This window comes from Kogia breviceps, chromosome 4 (genome assembly GCF_026419965.1).
Source record: "Kogia breviceps isolate mKogBre1 chromosome 4, mKogBre1 haplotype 1, whole genome shotgun sequence".
In the NCBI taxonomy this organism is placed as follows: Eukaryota; Metazoa; Chordata; class Mammalia; order Artiodactyla; family Physeteridae; genus Kogia; species Kogia breviceps.
Window position 1 is genome coordinate 81,259,341 of NC_081313.1, and position 21,668 is coordinate 81,281,008.

General features: G+C 36.1%; 1 protein-coding gene across 2 annotated transcripts in view; it reads left to right on the forward strand.

Annotated features, from left to right (window-relative positions):
- Window positions 1-21,668, forward strand: part of FAM174A (family with sequence similarity 174 member A) — a 28,392-nt gene that overhangs the window by 2,687 nt on the left and 4,037 nt on the right. Inside the window, exon 2 of one of the 2 annotated variants that reach the window (XM_059063098.2) lies at window positions 12,739-12,873. In XM_059063098.2, coding sequence (XP_058919081.1) covers window positions 12,739-12,873 — 135 coding nt within the window. Of the gene's footprint in view, window positions 1-12,738; window positions 12,878-21,668 lie in introns of those variants that run through there. The other variant, XM_059063099.2, reaches the window with a different exon arrangement.

Below are 21,668 nucleotides of genomic sequence, written 5' to 3' on the forward strand. Positions count from 1 at the left end.
TTCTCTCTTTTCATTTTCTATCTAGTTCTGTCCATTTAAGCCAGACATTAAAGGGATTTGAAAAAATCTAAATCTATGCCAATTTTCACCTTTTTCTGTTTTCTTATTGATAATATATTTTTCACAAAAAACTATGTTAATATGTAGTGGATTTATTCTAATTTTTAAAGGTAAATGATATTTTAAAGTTTTCTTAGGTTTAATTAACATATTAATAATCCACATAATTGATATGTATACAATCCACATATTTATAAGCTCTTTGGGGTCCTGAATAATTTTTAAGAACATAAAGGAATTTTAAGATCAAAACATTTGAGAACCACTGGGGGAAACAATATTATTTGAGTTATATACTGTTGGTTCACAAAACCAAGCGAATCCAGGCCCACTTTCTGTTAAAGAGGAAGTTAGAAAATGAGGTGTTACAGACATATTACCACTAAACTGAGACTTTCTTCTTGATATAAAGAAATATTAGAAGAAAATTGAAGCAGTAATTACTTTTCCCACTATATAATTGTTAGTTAATGCTGCCTGTATATTTCCTATAAATACCCAGAGTATCCTAAGTATTATGTTTCATACACATATAAATAATGGGTCTGATAATAACTTTTTGGGGATGATCTTTTTTCATTTTGCTTCCACCTTATGTATTATAATCTTATATATAATTGTTTATCGCCATTGATTTTCTATCTTCATTTCTGTAAAGCTCAGAAGGGTACAGTCTTTTCAGTCTGATTCTGTTGGATGACTCACTAATATTGTGTGTTAACAGCCAAATTCTGAACCTATGGCTAAGAAAAACTGGACTCTTTAACCAGCATCTAGTACATTCATTTAGTCCAAGTCCTAAATTTAGTTGGCCACCTGATGTCCAAAGCTTGACTGATGCTAACAATGTCTGGGCAATGTTCAGAACTTATGCTTTTTGCTTCCAGATTATGGGATGAAAACTATTCATTTTGGTGAATGCCCATTTTGACCCCCCAACTTCCAAAATAGTTGTGACAACACAACAGCATTATTTATTTCTGCCAAGGGGGAAGAATGGGCCAAAATCATCATTTCATTAACTGATATGTGAAAACACTGAGAATATTTTACTTGTAAAGTACTTGAAGTCCATGAAATGTCCATATTGTTTTACTTTAATCTAATTCAGTTATAATGAATGTGTAACTAGAGATAACGTCCCCTTTGAGTCTAGAAATATTCCAAAGAACAATTAGATTCTCTCTGTAGAAATTGAAATATATATAGAGAGAAGGAACAGAGTAGGCTTCCTAAGATTAATATATAGTCTTTATGAGAAGAGGCTCATTGTCTATCTCATTCTCTATTATATCCCCAGTGCTGAACATTATCTATAAAATAGGGTAGGCACTGAGTAAGTAGTTGCCTAATGAATGAGTGTTCTTATTGGGGATAGGTGTGAGTCTGGGGAAGACTCAAAACCATGAGAACAAAGGCTATTTACTTATCATTTTTAATCCAAGGCTAAGTACAGTGTTTGCACTCAGACATTTAATAAATGAACTAAGTTTGATTAGACTGAGAAAATAAATGTTTGGGTAGGGAATAACATTCCCTATCTTTCTCCTCCTGTACACTTTTCCTTCCATGCTTCATTCTAATATTAAAGGAATATTAGATTACTGCTTCTATCAGTTACTATTTTAGTTAAACACCTAGAACAAGCCTGGCTAACTGAAACTAATGGGGATTTACTGGAAGAATGTTGTGATCTCAGAAAGTCAAAGAGAAACTGGAGAATCGGTTCTGGGAACAGGCAGAAACTAAGTCAGCTTAGGAGACAAGACATCAAAATAGACCACACAGGTTTCTTTTCAGGAAAAGAATACCATACCATTGTATGGATATGCAGTAGTTTTCAGTCTCTTTGTCCCTCAGCTTAGGAATCAAATTCCAAGGAAGGAGAAATAAATTAGTCTATCTATTGGCAGAGGTGATGGGAATCTTAATTATCATCTCACTAGACTGTTTATTGTGGTAGAGATACTACCAATAAAGGAATATGGGTGCAAAAAGGAAAAGAATACCATCACCAAAACAACATATTTACACCTCCCTGATCCATCTTTGCTCTTGGAATCAAGGAGGAATATAAATTATTCATACCCACCTTGCTAGATATTTTTTAGCCTAGCAGTTTAAAACGCCAGTCCCTATGAGTGGCTTAAAAAGTGTCATGCAATTTGACCAGCAGTCTGTAAGGTCACTAATCTCCTCCAAGCTACCAAATGTTCTTTATTCTACCAGAAGGGTCTTTATTCTGAATAGCTCTACTGCATTTGTTACCAATCATTTAATTCTTGAGTAATTTTCCTCTATTGTCTTCTGTTCCTTTTTACTATTTTAACCCCTTTTCAGTATAGTCTTATGGGAAGTCAGACTTTCTGAGTTCTAATCTCAAGAGCTGTGTGTACTCTTGGGTAAGTTACACAGCAGCTCTAAAATTCAGCTCAGATTTTGTAAAATAGAGAAAATGATAGTATTTACCAGAAAGGATTGTTTCAAGGACCTATACCAAGTACTTAGCACAGTTCCTGGCACATAACAACTGCTCAATGAATTTTAGTAGTGATAATGATTATTAATAATGATTATTTTTCTTATCACCCTTTTCTGACCTCTTCCATGGATCTTTTCCATTTTCTCTTATAATAAGGACAAAATCTAGGCTTCTGAGAGTGCTTCTTTTATTTATTTATTTATTTATTTATTCATTTGTAATTGAATGAAAGATTCCTTAAATTATATAGTAATTTACAATTTTCAAAAGTTTCACACAGATGATTTCGTGCTTCTAAAGCTATCTCTTTAGTCTGTTCTTCTACATATGATAATAGGGTTTTCTGTATTTAAGCAATATTTATCATGTGCAGTTCTGGGAGATAAAAGTAATGAGGTTAATTTGTTGGGGAATTTGGGCCAGGGTAGTGCTCCCCAACCTTTTTCATGCCATGCCACACATAGAAATTGATATTCATGTAGGGTAAATACTTGAGACTATTTGCCCTGATCTCTGTCTACCTTGGACCCTGTTAGCTATTCCAAAGGGCTAAGGAGATCTTTGTTTTGGCACATTAGTAAACCATTTGCGTGTATGACACAGTAGTTGGGAAGTGTTTATAGAATGGTGCTGAATGTGGGGCTTCCCTGGTGGCGCAGTGGTTGAGAGTCCGCCTGCCGATGCAGGGGATGCGGGTTCGTGCCCTGGTCCGGGAAGATCCCACGTGCCGCGGAGCGGCTGGGCCCGTGAGCCGTGGCCGCTGAGCCTGCGCGTCCGGAGGCTGTGCTCCGCAACGGGAGAGGCCACAACAGTGAGAGGCCCACATACAGAAAAAAAAAAAAAAAAAAAAAAAAGAATGGTGCTGAATGTGGACTATGTAAAGAAGTAGTTGGACAAGTTATCATATGGGCCACCTTTAAATCCAGATTCTTAAAATGAAGAGAATCATAAGGAAACATACAAGTGGGTGATGGAACACTGGTAACCTAACTCAGAGAAGCTAGGATGCTCAATGCCCTTATCAGTTAGGAGGTTTTTACCTGTGGGTAATAGAATATCCAATTAAACGTGACTTTAACATAAGGACATGTTTTGTAGTTGTTTCTTATGAATATGAGCAGGCTCAGGCTTAGTTCAGTGACTTTGTGAGATTATCAAGGATTCTGGCTTTTTCTTTCCTTGTCTCACCATGGGATGGCTACCTCAGCTTTAAGCATTATGTTCCCACACAATAGTATCTCAAATGGGAAAGAGGGAAGGGGGCCTGATAAGAGGCCTTCTCTTCCTATGTTCTTTTTTTTATCAAGGAGAAAAATCTTTCCCAGAAACCCCACTACTTGAGTTAACCCCTTCCATCTCATTTGTCTGAACTGCTTCATCTACTTAGCCCTAGACAATGGCAAAAGGGAAATTATATTTTCATGATTGGTTGCACCAATTATTATGATCATTATGTATCTCTTAGGGCTGGGCTCAATTGCTGTCTAACCAAAATCATGGTACTGTTAAGGCAGAAGAGAGTTTCCTTTAGGATAAACAAAAAGCAGATACTGTTACAGTGATCAAAACTAAGAGATGGCCTAACCAGAAGATCATAAATGTACTTATTATTGTAAGTAGTTACCAAGCCCTTACTTTTTACCATGAAAGGATGAACCAGAAGATGCAATTTACTTAAAACAATATATCCAGACTGGTATAATGTAAGATCATTGTGTAAGGGATCAGAAGATTGGTAGCTAATTTTGGACGTTGGTTAGAATTACTTTGAATCATTAGGAAGACAATATAGCTTAATGTTTAAGAACCTAGACTTGGGAATCAAACTTTTTGTATTTGAATCCTAGCTCTACCATTTACTGTCCCAAATTTAATTTTTCCTGAGCTCTGACTTTCTATGTTTAGAATAAGGATACTTAAAGGATTGTTGTGAGGATTACATCAGGTAATGCTTGCAAGCTGCTTAGCTCAATGCCTGACATATGTGCACACTCGGTAAATAGTAATATTCTTAGTGAAATTTTTCTGTACCTAGAATTGCTATTGTAATATATTTGGGGGGTTCTACAGTATTTTCTGTAAAAAATGTATTTCCCCCATACCATACTCTGGGGTATCTGACCTCTTAAACTATAATCAGCAAGAGGTTAGGTCTCTAGTGGGAAGCAGCCGCATGGCACAGGGAGATCAGCTAGGTGCTTTGTGACCACCTAGAGGGGTGGGATAGGGAGGGTGGGAGGGAGGGAGATTCAAGAGGGAAGAGATATGGGAACATGTGTATATGTATAACTGATTCACTTTGTTATAAAGCAGAAACTAATACACCATTGTAAAGCAATTATACTCCAATAAAGATGTTTAAAAAAAAAAAAAAAAAAAGAGGTTAGCCCTGACAAGGCTAGAGATGGGGTGGGAGCAAGGGGAAAAAAGGATGTTGTAAGAGAAATCTGCTAAAGTGTTGGTCATAAAGCCAAAGGTGAGGCGGGATGAATCTTAGAGGCGCTGGTTTGTAAATAAGACTTTAAAGTCGGTTGGGGAATAAACCCATGCTGAACTGTTAGAGGTGGAGGTCAGGAGAATTATCAGTCTTCACATCCCAAATTCTAGGGCCTAAAAGAGAACACTAGGAAATCTATATAAAGACAAAGAGGAAAGATGACAAGGGAGCTAGGTGCTGTGCACCTTCATGTAGGATACTTCATAGCTAAGCTATATGACATTTACTTAAGGTTTACTTCACCTGGGGGTATCCACCAGAATACCATCAAATGGGAGACAAATCTAAACACAAGAACTGATCATACATGCTGAATTACAAGGAGCTTGTTTAGAAAAGGGGTCTATCAGAGAAAGCAACATTGCAATAACCTAAACATAGATAAACATGCATTTGATCTTTTCTTTTTTAACTTTTCGGTATTAGCAGTGAACATGTTACGGGAGATGAAGAGTGGCAGGATACCTTGCTGGGGCATCTTCTATTTAGTGCTGCACTTGGTCAAGCTTGTGATAGTGACAGAGCCTGGTAACTTATAAGCCAATAGAGAGGACCCAAGAATAATTATGAAAAGAAACCAAAAAGATTGAAAAGTTCAGTAGTCTGTCAACTTGGGGTCAATAACTCATGACAGCACCATTGCTTTACATTAAAGTGGTATAATTACAATGATCCTTGAGAGATCAAAAAGAGTAGAATTAACTCATTTTATCCTATATATTAAGGCATGGATAGCTCTAGTGTTGGATATGGCTCCATGTAGAATGCTGAGATTTTAAAAGAAAAACAATAGTTTGGCTTTTGAAAGGATAAACTTCAATTATTTACTGTGTAAATGAAGAATAACTACATGTTACAATATGGTAAATTTACATACCCAAAAGATAAAAATGAAACTCCACAGCACAGGATACAAGTTGAATATTGGTCGTTCTAACTGAGGTAGCATATGAGAATCACTTGGGCTAAAGCAGGTAGGCTAATCTACCTAAAACATCCTAAATGAGTATCTTAGAGGTCCTGGATTGAGTGCATATTTAATATGCTTAATTCCTCTAGCATTGTGTGTCTGTGTGTGAGTGTGGGTGTGGGTGTGTGGGTGTGTCCTGAGCCAGGGGGCTATTATCCAAATTACATTTAAAAATTGGCTAGATCCCTTAGGTTTTGCTGTGGTATGGTTCTGGAGATGGTGTTCTTTCAGGCTTCTCTTATACCAGAGGTGGTGATTTGCATATAAAATTGTAGGTGTCTTTGTTATACAGAGAAAATGCAAGATCTATTGTGAATCTGAATATTTCAGTTAAATAATTTAACAGATATTTATTAGGCATATGCTTTATGCCAGTCCTTGTGTGCTGTAGTCAGAGTGATAAGAACAGATCTATTTCCTGTCCCCATGAAATTAGTGGCCTAATAGGGAAGATAAAAAGTTACAAAAATAGGGCTTCCCTGGTGGCGCAGTGGTTGAGAGTCCGCCTGCCGATGCAGGAGACACAGGTTCGTGCCCTGGTCCGGGAAGATCCCACATGCCACGGAGCAACTAAGCCTGTGAGCCATGGCCCCTAGGCCTGCGCGTCCAGAGCCTGTGCTCCGCAACGGGAGAGGCCACAACACTGAGAGGCCCGCATACCGCAAAAAAAAAAAAAAAAAAAAAAGTTACAAAAATAAGTGTGCAAGTACATCTTTGATAAGTTCTTCAAAAGATATGTGCATGGGAGGTATGGAAGCCAATAGTAGGTGCTTGTGACCTAGCTGGGTAGATTAGGGAAGCCTTCCTTGTAAAATGAATAGGCAGTACCCCAGCAATATTGTGGTGCCAATGTCAGAGAAAGCATAGCTATTATGAGGGAATGAGGGAAGGCTTTATCAATGGAGTATAGAAAGTGAAGTAGAATGTAGTCAAGAGCAAGGTGAGGCTAGAGAGAAAAGTATGAGCCATCCTGTGTTGAACTTTATAGGCCTTATTACAGAATCATTTACTGCCAAGCAGTAGGAAACCACTGGTAATTTTTACAGGGGAGATTGGTGAGTGACCAGAGTAGGCAGAGGTAGACAGTTATAAAGCTATTTAAGGCAATAGATAGTAGCAGTGGTAAGCACTATAAGTGAACTTCAGTGATTCTCAGGAAGTTCAGTCAATTGGACTTTGTGATTGTGGCAGCCATGGAGGTACACTGATCAAACCTCCCTTTAAGAGACCCTGCTGTGGGGACAGCCTCTAGTTTCCACAGCTTTGGATCTGTCACAGCATCTATGCCAGTGCCATGATTCCTAGACCTGCTTCCAGCCAATGATTGAATGTAGCCAAATCTGGTCATCGTGAGTGACAGAGGACTCCCTTCTCTAATAGGCAACCTTTGCTTAAGGACATACCACTGGTCTGGTCAAAACTTTCTCAGAATTGCATTGCACTGGTACTACTGGTTCCTATCCTGTCATCCTTCCTTTCTACTCTCACAGGTGTCAGACCTGTATCACCCTCTGTAGGATTTCCTCGTCTCCAGCTCCCTCCCTCTTTATCCTTCAGAAGCCTTTTCCCTGATAAATCTTCTGCATACTGTATTAGTTTGCCAGGGCTGCTATAACAAAGTACCACAAACTAGGTGAACTTAACAAAATTTTATCACGTCACAGTTTTGGAGGCTAGACATTCGAAATCAAGGTATTGGCAGTTTCGGTTTCTTCTGAGAGTTATGAGGGAGTGTTCTGGACTGAATGTTTACGTCCCCCCAAAAAAAATTCGTATGTGACTGTACTTGAAGATAAAGCCTGTGAGGAGGCGAAAAAGGTTAAATGAGGTCATAGGGGAGGGGCCCTCATCTAATAGAGCTGATCCCTTATAAGCAAAGGAAAAGACTCCACATTGCTCTTTTTCTCTTCCTTTACACCCAAAGAAGAGATCATGTGAGCACACAGTGAAATGACAGCTTCCTACAAGCCAAGGGAAGACTCCTCAGAATGAAACCTGTCTTGCAGGTATCTTTATCTTAGACTTCCCAGCCGCAAGAATGGTGATAAATAAATTTCTGTTGTTTAAGCCATCAAGACTATGGTATTTTGTTATGACAAACTGAGCAGACTAATACAGAGAAGGTTCTGTTCCAGGTTTCTCTCCTTGGCTTTTAGATGAGCCATCTTCATGATCATTTGGTGTTCTCTCTGTATCCATATCTGTCTCCAAATTTCATGTTTTTATCAGGACACCAGTCATGTTGGAGTAGGGCTCATTCTGATGACTTCATTTTAACTTGACTGACTCTGTGAAGATCCTGTTTTCAAACAACATCACATTCTGAGCAACTAAGGATTTGGATTTCAACATACTAATTTTCAGGGGACACAATTCAACTCATAACATACTCATCTCTTACTGGTGTCTGCTTCTTGAGAAACGTGACATTTCAGTGATAGATTAGGTTTGGTGAATGGGAGATGAAGATGAGAGAGATTTCAGATAAAATAATTTTTACTGTGTGTTATATATTGGGTTGAATTTCTTCATGAAAATCATAGACAACTAAAATTGTGGCTCACCAATTTTTATTTAGTTATGTCTCAGTGCAAAAAAAATGAGTTCCAAAACCATTCTTGATCATTAATTCACTTTTCTTGCCAAAAAATGTCAAGGCAAACACATTCTGTATCATTAGTCATACCTTTATTAAGATTTACTCTGCTTTATCATTATGCCTAATCATATAGGAGAGTGTATGTCTATAAAATATATACTAAATACTATATTCCTTAGTCAGTTTCAAATGCGTAATAGAAGAAATTAAGGAATAATATTATATAATAATACCCTACAGGCATTCAGTTGAAACAAGAAAATCAGATCGGTACAGCAAGTTACAGCGGGTTACATTGATTGGTTTTCTCCCTTTCACAGAGTAGTAAAATGAAATGGAGTTTTATTCTGTTGTGTTTATTTTATGTGGCATCATACATTTTTACATAAAATTTTATCAGCCTTACTTTAGTAGTTTAGTTTTATTTTTCTACTGTAGCTTTTACATGTTATTTAAACAGAAATAATTCTTACCGACCTGAGTATAATGGAACATAGAGGAATCTGCATCTATTTTAGACAGCTGTTTGAATAATAACTTGAATACCTGGAAGGTATCTGATCAAGATCATTTACCTGTGATTGCCATGTGATAAATGAATATAATTCAATATAATAATAAACCATATTGCTATTTTCTTTTGCCTTCTTAGGCTTCCATATTTTCCTCTCTACACATTTATAGATAAAATCCCAATTTTTTTGTTAACTGAAGAACCAACAAAATTTTTTTTCAGGTTGCAGTTATGCGTTTACTATGTCTGGTAGAAAACTGTGCATGCATATCTATGATTATATGTATGTAGTTATTAACATACATGGACAAATTGGGCATCGTGAGCTTAATGAAAACATTAATTTGTAAGAAAAGAGCCATAGCTGTTAAAATTGCATGAATTTTAAATCCTCCTTTCTTTTGTTTAAAAATAATATACACTGCATATTAAAAAATGGAAGTATCCTTTTTACTTAAAGTTTCAGTATATTTTTATGTGTATTGTATTTTTCACTTCATGTTTATTAGTATTTTAAGTAGGCAGTTCATTGAATCAGCCCAATAATTTTAAAGCTTTATAAGTGTTTCTGGCTTTCCCTGAGAAAAATCACTGCATATGGATGTGTTTTATTATATTTGATGTTTTTATGGCCATAAAGCTGTCATGACCATGTAGCCATCACTGCCTATATCCTTGGACTTAGGAAAGACATTCTTAGGGAAGTTGCATTTCAAGATTAAATTCTATTTAACAATATATAGTTTTTTATTTGACTTATTCTTGTATGAATTAGTGACATTTACTAAAATAATAAATTCATTTTAACTGAACTACATTCCCCTATTTATTTGGTGCCTGACAGTGCACAGTCTTTGCATATGAAGTAGGTTCTTATTAAAGAGTTTGGATTCAGAAGGTGGTATTTATATACACGTTAAAAGACAATAGAAGCTGAAATAAAGTGCTCACACCAATGCAGTCAAATGTTTAAACAGAAAGAGAAAACAGTGTTATTGGGAACATTAGATGAGCCACTCATTGAAAGATTGGAAAGTCATGCAAGGTATGATGATGACCTTGGAAGTGGAGAAGAGTGTCAGCTGAGATAAATGTCAAAAGTCCTTAAATTCTATGTTCCTATCATTTCCTTTTTAAAGACTTGGCAAGGTATCCTGTGACTGACAATGACCTGGTTATTAACATATTGACTATTTGATATGTAATATGTGACCTGAAAGAATCTAGTTTATTTCCAAAAATAATTTCACATGACTGAAAATGCCAGAATGTTTGGAAGCCATATGGTTTAGAAAATTGAGCAACAGACTGGCAAAAGGGAAGAGAAGAAATTATGACTCTGAATATTCTTAACTTAAGCTGCCAAGTGGCTTCACTCATTCTTATGTATTCACTTTTTAAAATCAAAGCAATGCGTGCAAATGTTATTAAATCATGTGGTTAAAAAAGACCAATAGTGAACTATAATTCCCCTGTACCTTTCTATTCCTACTGCCAGTGTCAGTACTACTATGATTTCTGTTCTTAATTCTTCTGTGAATTACTTTCATAAGTCTAAATCAGAGATTGGCAAACTGACCCACAGGCCATATCCAGTCTGACCTGTTTTTTAAGGTCTATGAGCCAAAAATGTATCTTACATTTTTAAAGCGTTGTAAAAAATCAAAATAATAACTGAAGAAGTTAAGATGAATATGTGACAGAGACCATATGTGATGTACAGTGCCTAAAATATTTACTGTCTGATCCTTTACAGAAAAATGTTTAGATTTCTGGTCTACATAAGGTATATGCGTATGTGTATGTTTATGAGCATACACACATATTCAGTGCATAGAAGCATGCACACATATATATACTTGTAAGTTTAACAACCTAAACACATGTAATTTTTCACTATATAAAGACAGGCTTATACTTCATACCATCACCAGTTCTACCTCATTTTTGCCAGTTATTAGTATTAACTCTTTCACTGGTTATAGTTGTAGCTTTAAATACTATACTTAAACCTCTGTTTCCTTTTCTACCATCTTTGGGTGGGCATATAGAATAGATTTTTAGGCAGTGATTAGTGGAAATTATCACGGTTTTTACCTAAAGTTAGTAATATTTTGTAAATTTTGATCACTCAGCCAGGTACTTTATACCCAGAAGCTAGCACAATGCCTGATGCTTAGTGAGACTCAAATATTTCTTAGTAAGACTCAAATATATATACACACATGGGACAGTTTGTCTCCTAAGGGTCCCCACTATCATTTTTACAGAGGCTCATATTGCTCTATACTTGGTGCTATAGTTGTAGTATTTCTTATCACACTTATTACCTCATACAAAGTGAATCAGAATTTAAGTAAACTTATTTGTTATTACTTGCTATCTTCTGTTTTGTTTTTAAACTCCCATAGATACTTGTGTACAACATTTTTCTGTGTGTAGAGTTGAGGTTGTTACATTGGAGGTGATGTAGGCATTGATTTCAGGGTCAGATTTGGATCACTGAACTAGAACATGATGTCACTCAGACTCTCAACAAATATTTAAGGAGAATCTTAATCACACACTATGCTACAAAGTAGCAATACAGTGGTGAACATGATAGGCATGGCTTCTCCCCTCATGCAACTTAGTGGGAGAGACAGGCAAATAAACACTCAAATAAATATATACGTAGCAGACATAAATGCAAATTGAGATAAATAATTTGAAGGAAAAGAACAAGTTATTTGAGAGAGAAGGAGACAGTAGGGTTCTAAATCATGAGACGCCTTCATATATATACAGATAATAGTTAAATATTAAAATATTTTCTCTCCTCTAGAGCAGTAGTTCTCAAACTTTAGATTGCATCAAACGCACAAGGAGTGGTTGTTCAAACACTGGTTCCTGGGCCCCAAATTCAAAGTTTCTTACTCACTAGGTCCGGGTGGGCATGAGGATTTGCATTTTTAATAAGCTGCTAGATGACTGTGATTCTGCTGATCCAGAGAACCACACCTCAAGAACCATTGATCTAGGATAGTGGCTTTCAGTACACTGGAGACACTTGTAGAACATTAATAAGCTATTGATGCCTAGTTCCTATCCCTGGAAATTATAATTTAATTGTATGACGATACAGCCCGAGTAAAGAGCTTTTTAAAATACCCTAGGTGATTCTGATATGCAGCCAGGAGTGTACGCTACCTAGTCTAGAATTTGAGTGCATATATACACACAGTTTCATAGTGGGGCAGAAAGTACCTAACGCTGCACAGTGGTAAGAAGGCATGGAGGAGATGAGAAAAAGGCTGGAACATAAGGCTTCAGTAAAAATATTGTACCAGAACTAAGACTTGAGGGATTATCTGTCAACATTATAAGTTGACAGAAAGAGAAGAAAGTATGTCAGACAGAAGAAATGGTGATGGCTTACAAACATACAGGAGTAGCTTTTGTTTAATTAATAATACTAGGTGGTAAATTGGTTTCGTTTCTGAAATGTAACCATTCTAATATTGAATGCCTCCAATGTCAGAAACTGGGTAATTTATTTTTAGTTTATAAGTAAGTATAAAGATCATCTATACCATATTCAAATAATTTTTATTCATTAATATGTTCTATTTAATAGGATGAGAAGAAGAAACCGAAAGACTAGGAGATATGGAGTTTTGGACACTAACATAGAAAACATGGAATTGACACCTTTAGAACAAGATGATGAGGATGATGATAACACATTGTTTGATGTCAATCATCCTCGAAGGTAAGTGTTGAGCAGTTTAATCCCATGAGTCAGGAGGTACTTTGACAAGTAAACTAAAAAAATAAAGTAGAATTTCATTTAACAGTTTGTATCCTAAATGATTATTTTCAGTTCTGTTTAATGAAGTTCTTTGTGCTACCCAACCAATAGCTCACATTCACATTGCTTTGCTAAAAGAGATGTAAACAATACAATATCATCCCCCAAAGAAATCATTATTGTAGATCTCCTTGAAGAGCTTGGTCCTTTTAACTGCTGCATAATAATAATTGTGTGTGTGTGTGTGTGTGTGTGTGTGTGTGTGTGTGTGTGTGTGTGTGTGTGAGAGAGAGAGAGAGAGAGAGAGAGAGAGAAAGAGAGAGACAGACGGAGGGAGGGAGATTGATAAACTTGATTTTCTTTTTGCATTCTGAAAATATTTTGGTTTTAGTCTGGGTTATTCTATTTGTAAACAATGTTTTCGGCAGAATTGTGGGACTAATGGTCAGTGGTCTGACAGTGTGGCTATAACGTCTATTCTCAGATCTATTCTCACTGAGTGTTAAGACCTTTCCTAAAAGGTTGGATAAACAAAGTTATATGGATATAGACTAGTTTCATTGCAAATGGAATGAGGAAAGGAGGCAATAAAGGTTCCACTCAATAGGGAAAGACATGTTGGAATAGAGGAGGAATTAGTTGGATGAAGGAAAACTGGAGTCCAGAATCAGGTACATATAGAAAGAGTACAGAAATCTGGGCGTTTAAAAAAAAGACTCAACAGGGCTTCCCTGGTGGCACAGTGGTTGAGCGTCCATCTGCTGATGCAGGGGACACGGGTTCGTGCCCCGGTCCGGGAAGATCCCACATGCCACAGAGCGGCTGGGCCCGTGAGCCATGGCCGCTGAGCCTGTGCATCCGGAGCCTGTGTGTCCAGAGCCTGTGCTCCGCAACAGGAGAGGCCACAACGGTGAGAGGCCCGTGTACCGCAAAAAAAAAAAAAAAAGACTCAACAAAAATTGGGCTATTAAATCAAATACATATGAGCTTTTAGTTGCTGGTAATTCATTCATTTAATAAAAATAAATTCATGAAATACCATAAAATAGTATTAGAGACCTGATATATAAACATGAACAAAACAACTGTATTTGTTCATTAGGGATTCAGTCTCTTAGTGAAAATAAACATGAATAGAATACATAAAAATGTTTTTATTTAGAATATTCTAAAGTTTATTTAGAACATTCAAATATACCCTCTGAAAGGCCTTAAATTGCCTATAAAGTAATGTACAATGCCCATTAAGTCTAATATTGCCAGTTGTTGACTGCTTCTTTAGGTGTGAACCAGATGAAGTTGCTCGCATGCATTTAGGAGCCACTGTGTGTAATAGATACTTATCTTTACACACTAGAATGACAGTAATTGTGAAATACAGTTGGGAACTGAGACTGACTGAGAGAACACCTCACCATTTCTCTCATCTTGGGCTCACCCTACAGAAGGTGCTCATTGAGGAGGATTGGGGGGTGAAGTCTCACTTTTTATATAATTGTTTTCCTTTAATTTTCAGCAAAGTTTTTATAGTATTTTAAAAATGTGGTATTTGTAGTATTTTAAAAAGCTAAATGCATACGAGGTACCTCTTCTGTACACACACAGAAAGGGAACACAAAAAAGGAAGCTGTTGACTTAGGAAGTCGGGGTTGTTTCCAAAGAGGAACTGAATTTGAAGTCCAGTTTGTCTATTTTAAGTGTGCTTGACAGTCAGAAGCAACCACCCAGAGCTTAGTAGTTGTGAAAAATGATAGTTGTTCAGAATGCAAGCAGCAGAAAATGGAATGCAGCCTGTTGTGTGTGCACATGTATTTATACATGCAAGGTGTTATACCTGGGGATCAGGTATAAGTCATGGGGGTGGGCAACGCCTTTTTTTTTTTTTTAGGAAAATAGGAAGAAATTTGTAGTCTTAAGGAGTTTGGTATTGCCCTGCTATCATTGGAGAGCTATTGATGCTGCTTGACTGGAGTATATGTAATCAGATAACGAGATCTGTGTTGTAGTAGTGGGGAAAGTGGCCTAGGAGTGATGAAAAGGGACAGAACTAGGGAAGGTAGGAGGGGCATAAAGAAGGGGATAGTTTCCATGAGATATAGTTACCTGTAGCCATCTTTTATTCTGTATCTTGCTTCATCACAGACCTTTCTCCCATATTTATCCCTCTCTTCTGCCCTGCTTCTCATGAATCTTGCATTCCATTAGGGAGCTAGATATTAATCAGAGTTACATAAACAGAGAAAGAATAAGAATAGGGTGGTGTGAGAATGTATAGTGGGGGCACAGAACACTTAACCAAAAACAAATGGTCCAGAAAAGCCTCTTGGAAGTGACATGTAAACTGAGACTTGAGACTTGAGTAAAAATTAGCTGAAGGAAAGGTGGATACAGGGGCAGGAGTTGGAGACAGAACTGCAGTCACAAAGTACCAGAAGCAAGAGTATAGTATAGTGTATTCAGGAAACTCAAAGAAGTTAAATATATGCTATATTAATATGTGTGAAATAAGTGAATGGGTGGATGAATGATTTTTGAGCTTTGAATGCAAAAGGAAGAGGGTAAGGCAGAACAAAGAATCAGAAGGCAGGCTATGATCCATGTTAATCAGTTACAAATTATTCTACAGGTTACAAAGAGACACTTGGAAAATTTTAAGACAGGGAAAGCAATCAAAGCTATAGTTCAAAGATTACTGTGCATAAATTGGAGAAGAGTAAGATAAGGAGTAAAGTGACCAGGAAGAAGACCCATTAGATGGTACACATACATGTTGTGGCCTGTGCTAGGTGATAGCAAGAGAAGTAGAGAGGAGTGAATTATTCAAGAAGCTTTGAAAGGTATTATCAGCAAGATTTAGGTATTGTGTTTGGGGGGGTGAAAGAGAGAGAAATGGTAATAATGGAGAAGCAAGTTTTGGGAGTAATGATAATTATCAATGATAATTGATAGTGAAATCAGCTTGAATTTTTTAGTATTATGATACCATTTACTTAAAAAACTTAGAATAAACTTTAACGTACATATGTCTAGATTAAGTAAGGAGAACAGCACGTTGTTAAGTGTACTTACCTATTCATTCATTCATTCATCCAATAAATGAATGATGTAGCAGTAGTTTATACAGCAACTATTTAATGCCTGGAACTAGTCTAGGTGCTTGGAACACATTAAAGCAACAGCATAGAAAAGAAAAATTTTTTAAATCCTGACTTTGTGAAGCTTAGCTTCTAGTGGGGAATAGGTGAGATTGGGGAGTTGACAGTTCATTTTCATTTTTACTTTTCCTTCTATATACTTCTATGTTATTTGATTTTTTTTCTTCAAAGAGCATATGTTCATACATTACTTAAAAAGAAAAAACTTTTTGTCTGGGAATAACTTCAAATATACAGAAGAGTTAGAGGAATAAAAATAGTATAAAGAGTATCCTAAACTTTTTATCTAGAATCACCTTTCCTTAACATTTTACTTTATTTGTTCTCTTGTGTTCTCTTTTTCACTCACATAATATAGATATGGAAGAATGCATCCCTCTCATTTTATATTTAAGTGATGTTCTGGTATTTCCTCATAATTAGATTCAGAGTATTCATTCTTGGTGGAAATAGTACATGGATCTTTCTACATCCTTCTCAGGATATTGTATCTGGAGACACATAGTGTCCATATGTCCTTCAGTAGCAGTGGTAATTGTGAAGTACATCTTCAAGGTTTTGTCTAATTTCTCTAGTATGCACTGATTTTTCCCCTTTGCAACTAAGAAATAGACATTTTAAAATCATGAAAATATTTTGCTTATCATCAAAATTTCCCCCTAGGTTTAGTACCCATTTGTCGTGATTCTTGCCTGATCTAATCTTCACTATGATAGTTGCAAAATAATGATTTTCCAACCACAACATTTCCTCCATATTTACCATTCAGCACGGACACTGTACTGTAAGCAAGAGCTTACCCTCATATCTTCTTTTACTACTTATCTGTGTGCCTATCTATGTATCTATCTATCTGTCTACTTACCTATCTATCTACTTATTGACATTATGGAATCATGATTTTCTCTTTATTCAAAGGTTTATAATTCACTGATGTACTTGCCAGTGGGAACCTCTTCAAGCTGGCTTCTGTGCACTTGTGACTTGCTCCCTTTTTTTTTTTTTTAAGCACTTCCTTACATTTTGGCCTAACAAGGTGTTCCAGACTCATTTTGTACCTACCCTGCTACAGCCATGGAATCAACCATTTCTCCAAGAAGGCCTAGTTCCTTTGGGTACTAGGTGAGCTCTTTGTTACTGGGTGTCCTTGCTTCTTGGCCCTGTCAGCAGACAAGCTTATGAAATGTATACATAAGCGCACGCGTGCACACAAACACACTCGTGCACACTTAGACATGCATATTTGCATATATGTGCATACTTTAGATATTATTACTTCACACTTCTCATTCTGTCATTCCAGTCTATCCCCACTGGGTTCTTTCTTGCCTTCTTCCTTTTCCATAGTGGCATTTTTCTTGTTCATTGTGTTAAGAATGTCTCCCAGCAACATCAACACGTTTACTTCTTTGCTCAATCTTATAATAAAACTAATATAGTTTCAGAATCGCTTTGCCTAAAGCACTACAATATACAAACCTACCAAGAAGAGTTTAGGATTTGTTTGCAGTTTTCTCCTCAGAGCCTCATCCTGCCCAGGACTGAGGGTAGTCAGATACAGTAAGTAATTTGGCTTAGTTCTTTTTTTTCTCCCCTCTTCTATGTGGTTGTAATAGTCATTTGAAATATAAATTAAGTCATTTGCTTGCTTCTGTTTTAGATTTATTCTGTCCTTCCCATTTTTATTGGTTTTTTTTAATATGAAAAACACTAACATGCTTCCAAAAGTAAAAACTATACCAAAAAATTTTAAGAATATACACCCACTCACTCTCTGGTACACTCAGAGAAGTAGCACTCCCTCATATCCCTTCCACTCCATTCTTCCCATCTCACCCAATGTAGATAATCAACTTCATTATTTTCTGGTTTGTCTTCCTGTGCTTATTTTGATAAAAGTTGGTTAGAATATGTTATTTCTTATGTTTCTCTTCTTTCTTACACAAGAGATAGCATATAGTGTATATTCTTTTATATTTTTTGGTTGTGCTTAATAGTATCTCCTATAAGTCAGGCTACATAAGTTCATAGAGATTTTATTTTTCACAGTTACATAGTACTCCATGTTGTGCATGTATCATGATTTATTGAATCAATTGCCTATGCTCTGATGTTTAGGTAGTTTTCAATGATTTTGCAATTACAAATTATACTGCAATGAATAAACCTGCACAGACATATTTTTATATTATTGGAGGTGTATGCTCAGGGTAAACTTATAGGAGTGGGATTATTATCAAAGGGTGCAAGGTCAGTTTTAATCATGAATATTGGAGGTGCCTATGATATCCCAGAGGACATAGCAAATTGGATGGATTCATTTTTTCACTGACTATCTGCCATGTATCCCCATGCACTCTACTAAGTTCTGGGGATACAGTGGTGAACAAAAATGGACAAAATGCCCAGCCTCATGTAGTTAACAATAGATATACATACATAGGCAAGAAATACAGAACAAAGAAGTCAGCTAGACTTAGGATTCACGATTATTGTTTTTTGACCTTGCTAAAACCAGAGGTAATGCTCTTCTCTAAGCAGGACCTACTTTTACACCTTTTAAAATGAGCAATAAGATGGATATTTCAGGGTTCCAAGAAGCAAAGACCAGTTTTTCTATTCCCCTTTCATTTTCTTCTTCAAACAGCATTAAATGACACCTACACTGATTTTAGATCTCTACTGTGATTTTTTTTCAAGGTCTATGCACACATGGACCTCTTGTTCTGTCTCTCACTTTGAGGAAGGTAGACTCATTTCTTTTCTAGTAATGGACAGAAGTTTCAGAGAAGTGTGGATAGAGGTGTGTTTGTATTCCTATTACCTTCTGTAACTTAGAGATTATTTTCTGTTGAGATATACAGTCCAAACTCTATTACTTCATTTGAAGTAGATTCAATGGGCAGGACTTTCTCTGATCTTCCAATGTTGGTATTAGATATTAAACATGCATCATGCCATCAATCTATTCAACATTTCAAATTTATCTTGTGGGAAAGATGCACAGATCTTCCTTAACTTACAATGGGGATATGTCCTGATAAAGCCAGTGTAAATTGATGATATTGTAAGTCAGAAATGCATTTAATAAACCAAACTTAACTGAACATCATAGTTTAGCCTGGCCTACCTTAAATGTGCTCAGAGCACTTATATCAGCCTATAGTTGACCAAAATCATCTAACACAAAGCCTATTTTACAATAAAGTGTTGAATATCTCATGTAATTTATTGAGTACTGCACTGAAAGTGAAAAACAGATTGGTTGTACGAGTACAAAATGGTTTTAAGTGTATCATTTGTTCACCCTTGTGATCACATGGCTGATTGGGAACCATGGTTCCCTGCCACTGCCCCGCATCACAAAAGGGGAAAGACAATACTAGCCTGAGAAAAGATCATAATTCAAAATTTGAAGTATGGTTTCAACTGAATGCATATTATTTTCACACCATGATAAAGTCAAAAAAAATTGTTAAGTCAAACCATCATAAGTTGGGGACTATCTGTATAGATCCTATTGTAACTCACTTTAATAACAGCTGATAATCATGGTTAATGCCATTTGTTGCTCTCAATAAAAGGGAAAAATCAATACTTATATGGAGAGTGTATCACAAGGTCTTCGTAGGCCCTGAAAGAGGATTTTCAGCAAGGGCTTCCCAGAGCAGTCATATAAATGGTAGAAAAAAGCAAGGGAATGTATGACAGTGGTAGAGAGAATGTCTTTAGAGGGATAAAATCAGGCAGGTGTCCTATCACTGAGCCAGGGGGAAACCTGGACAGAGTGGGGTAGCAAAACTATAATAGGTATAATTATAATAATCACTTAATAGTAAATACCTGCCTTAGTGCAGGATGTACCAGACACTGTGCTAGGCTCCTTAACAATAAAATCATCAAGACCATCTTGCAGAGTAGTTTCTATTGCTCTCACTTTAAAGATAGGAAAACTGAGTCTCAGAGAGTTTAAGTAATCTAGGCTTCTCTTCCTGCAGCAATCTCATTTCATTTTTCAAATATTTATTTGATTTATACCCATAAAAAGAATAATTCTAAAGTCTGCTCATTCTGTCTTCTATACAAGCACTCGCTATTTTTCATTTTTCAAATGGGACCCCCAAAATTAGGAATATAAATATTATTATTTGCCTGCCTTGCCAACTGCAGTGCAGAATCATATTATTCTACACTATAACTGCTGGTGGATGTCTTACTGATGGTTCTTTCATTGCTTAAGTGCTTTCTAAAATTAGTTCATCTTCATTTTCCAAATTCTATCCACAAAATAACGGGAAGTAAGTCATTTCCAGAGAGGTAAATTAATTTCCTCTTACAATTTAATCACAGTATAAAACTATCCTTTTGTAGTCAGCTCTTTCTGAGAGGGGTGTTTTTAATGTGGCTTTTAGTACATAAAAATTTTAATAGTAATTGTTGGTGGCTAGAATTTGGAGTACTTATTTTTAACTTTCTTTGCATTAGATTTAACCATATGAAACTGCTAATATATGGTTTAACCTAAATTTCCTGAAGGAAGTTTATTATTTCATGTAATAAGATATAACAGGTAGGGCCAACTCCAGGCACAGTACATCAGGGCTCTGGCTTCTGTTCTTTGTGATCCCTTTGACCCTGACCATCTTCATGTGCAGGCTTCGTTCTGAGGCCAGTAATAGGATGGTGCCAGCAGTTCCTATAATCATGCCCAGAATAGTAATTTTCAGTGGAAGTTAGGGACCAGCTATCTTGTGTCTCCTTAGGAATGAGAATAGTTTCCTCAGAAACTCTGTTTAACAGAGTTTTGGTTTTGATTTTGTTTTTCATATCATTGGTTATGTGATCATTCCTAAACTAAACCCTTGCAAGAAAAATGGAAGTACCATGATTAGTTCAGAATTTTTATCTGGAGTTGAATGGATATTGAGGAGTTAACCATCCTTACCACTAGATTTAAGCATTGAGGTTAATACAGTCAAATTGGGAAAATTTGTAGGTATGTGGAAAAAAATAGCTCAAGCAGTTTAATTAATATGACTTCTCTTGAATTTGCTATTGATATCCTAATTTTGTATATTAGAGGTAATTTCTTTTGTTTGGTTACTGAAACGTTTTGCGCAAAGGAATTATAAAACTGAAAACCAAATATCAATTCTTTAACAATTGTGTATGATGTTTTAGCTCTCTCAGATAGAAAAACCAATGAGTAATCAGAGACGGCTGCTGTATATTAACTAAAAATTACTTTCATTTTTCTTAAAAAAAATGTTGGAAATAAATATTCATAAGCAGTCTCGAAAACACAGTTTAAAACAGTGCTTTACAACACAAAACAAGTGGAAAAAATACCTTGTTGTTCTGTTTGATTTCTGCTGAACAGTAAAGTTATTATTATTATTTTATATTGATGTACACTAAAGGACATTTTGGCAATCTTGGTAGCAGCTTCTAAAAGCTAGTACTGCTATCACTTCAAGGTTATTCTAGTGATTTCTGCCAAGTATGTAATTTTAAAAACTCTATATTTGCTTTTTAGCTACTTCCATTCTGCTCCATTAAATTTAATATTGTATTGTATGTGTTCATTACATTTGTGCTCAA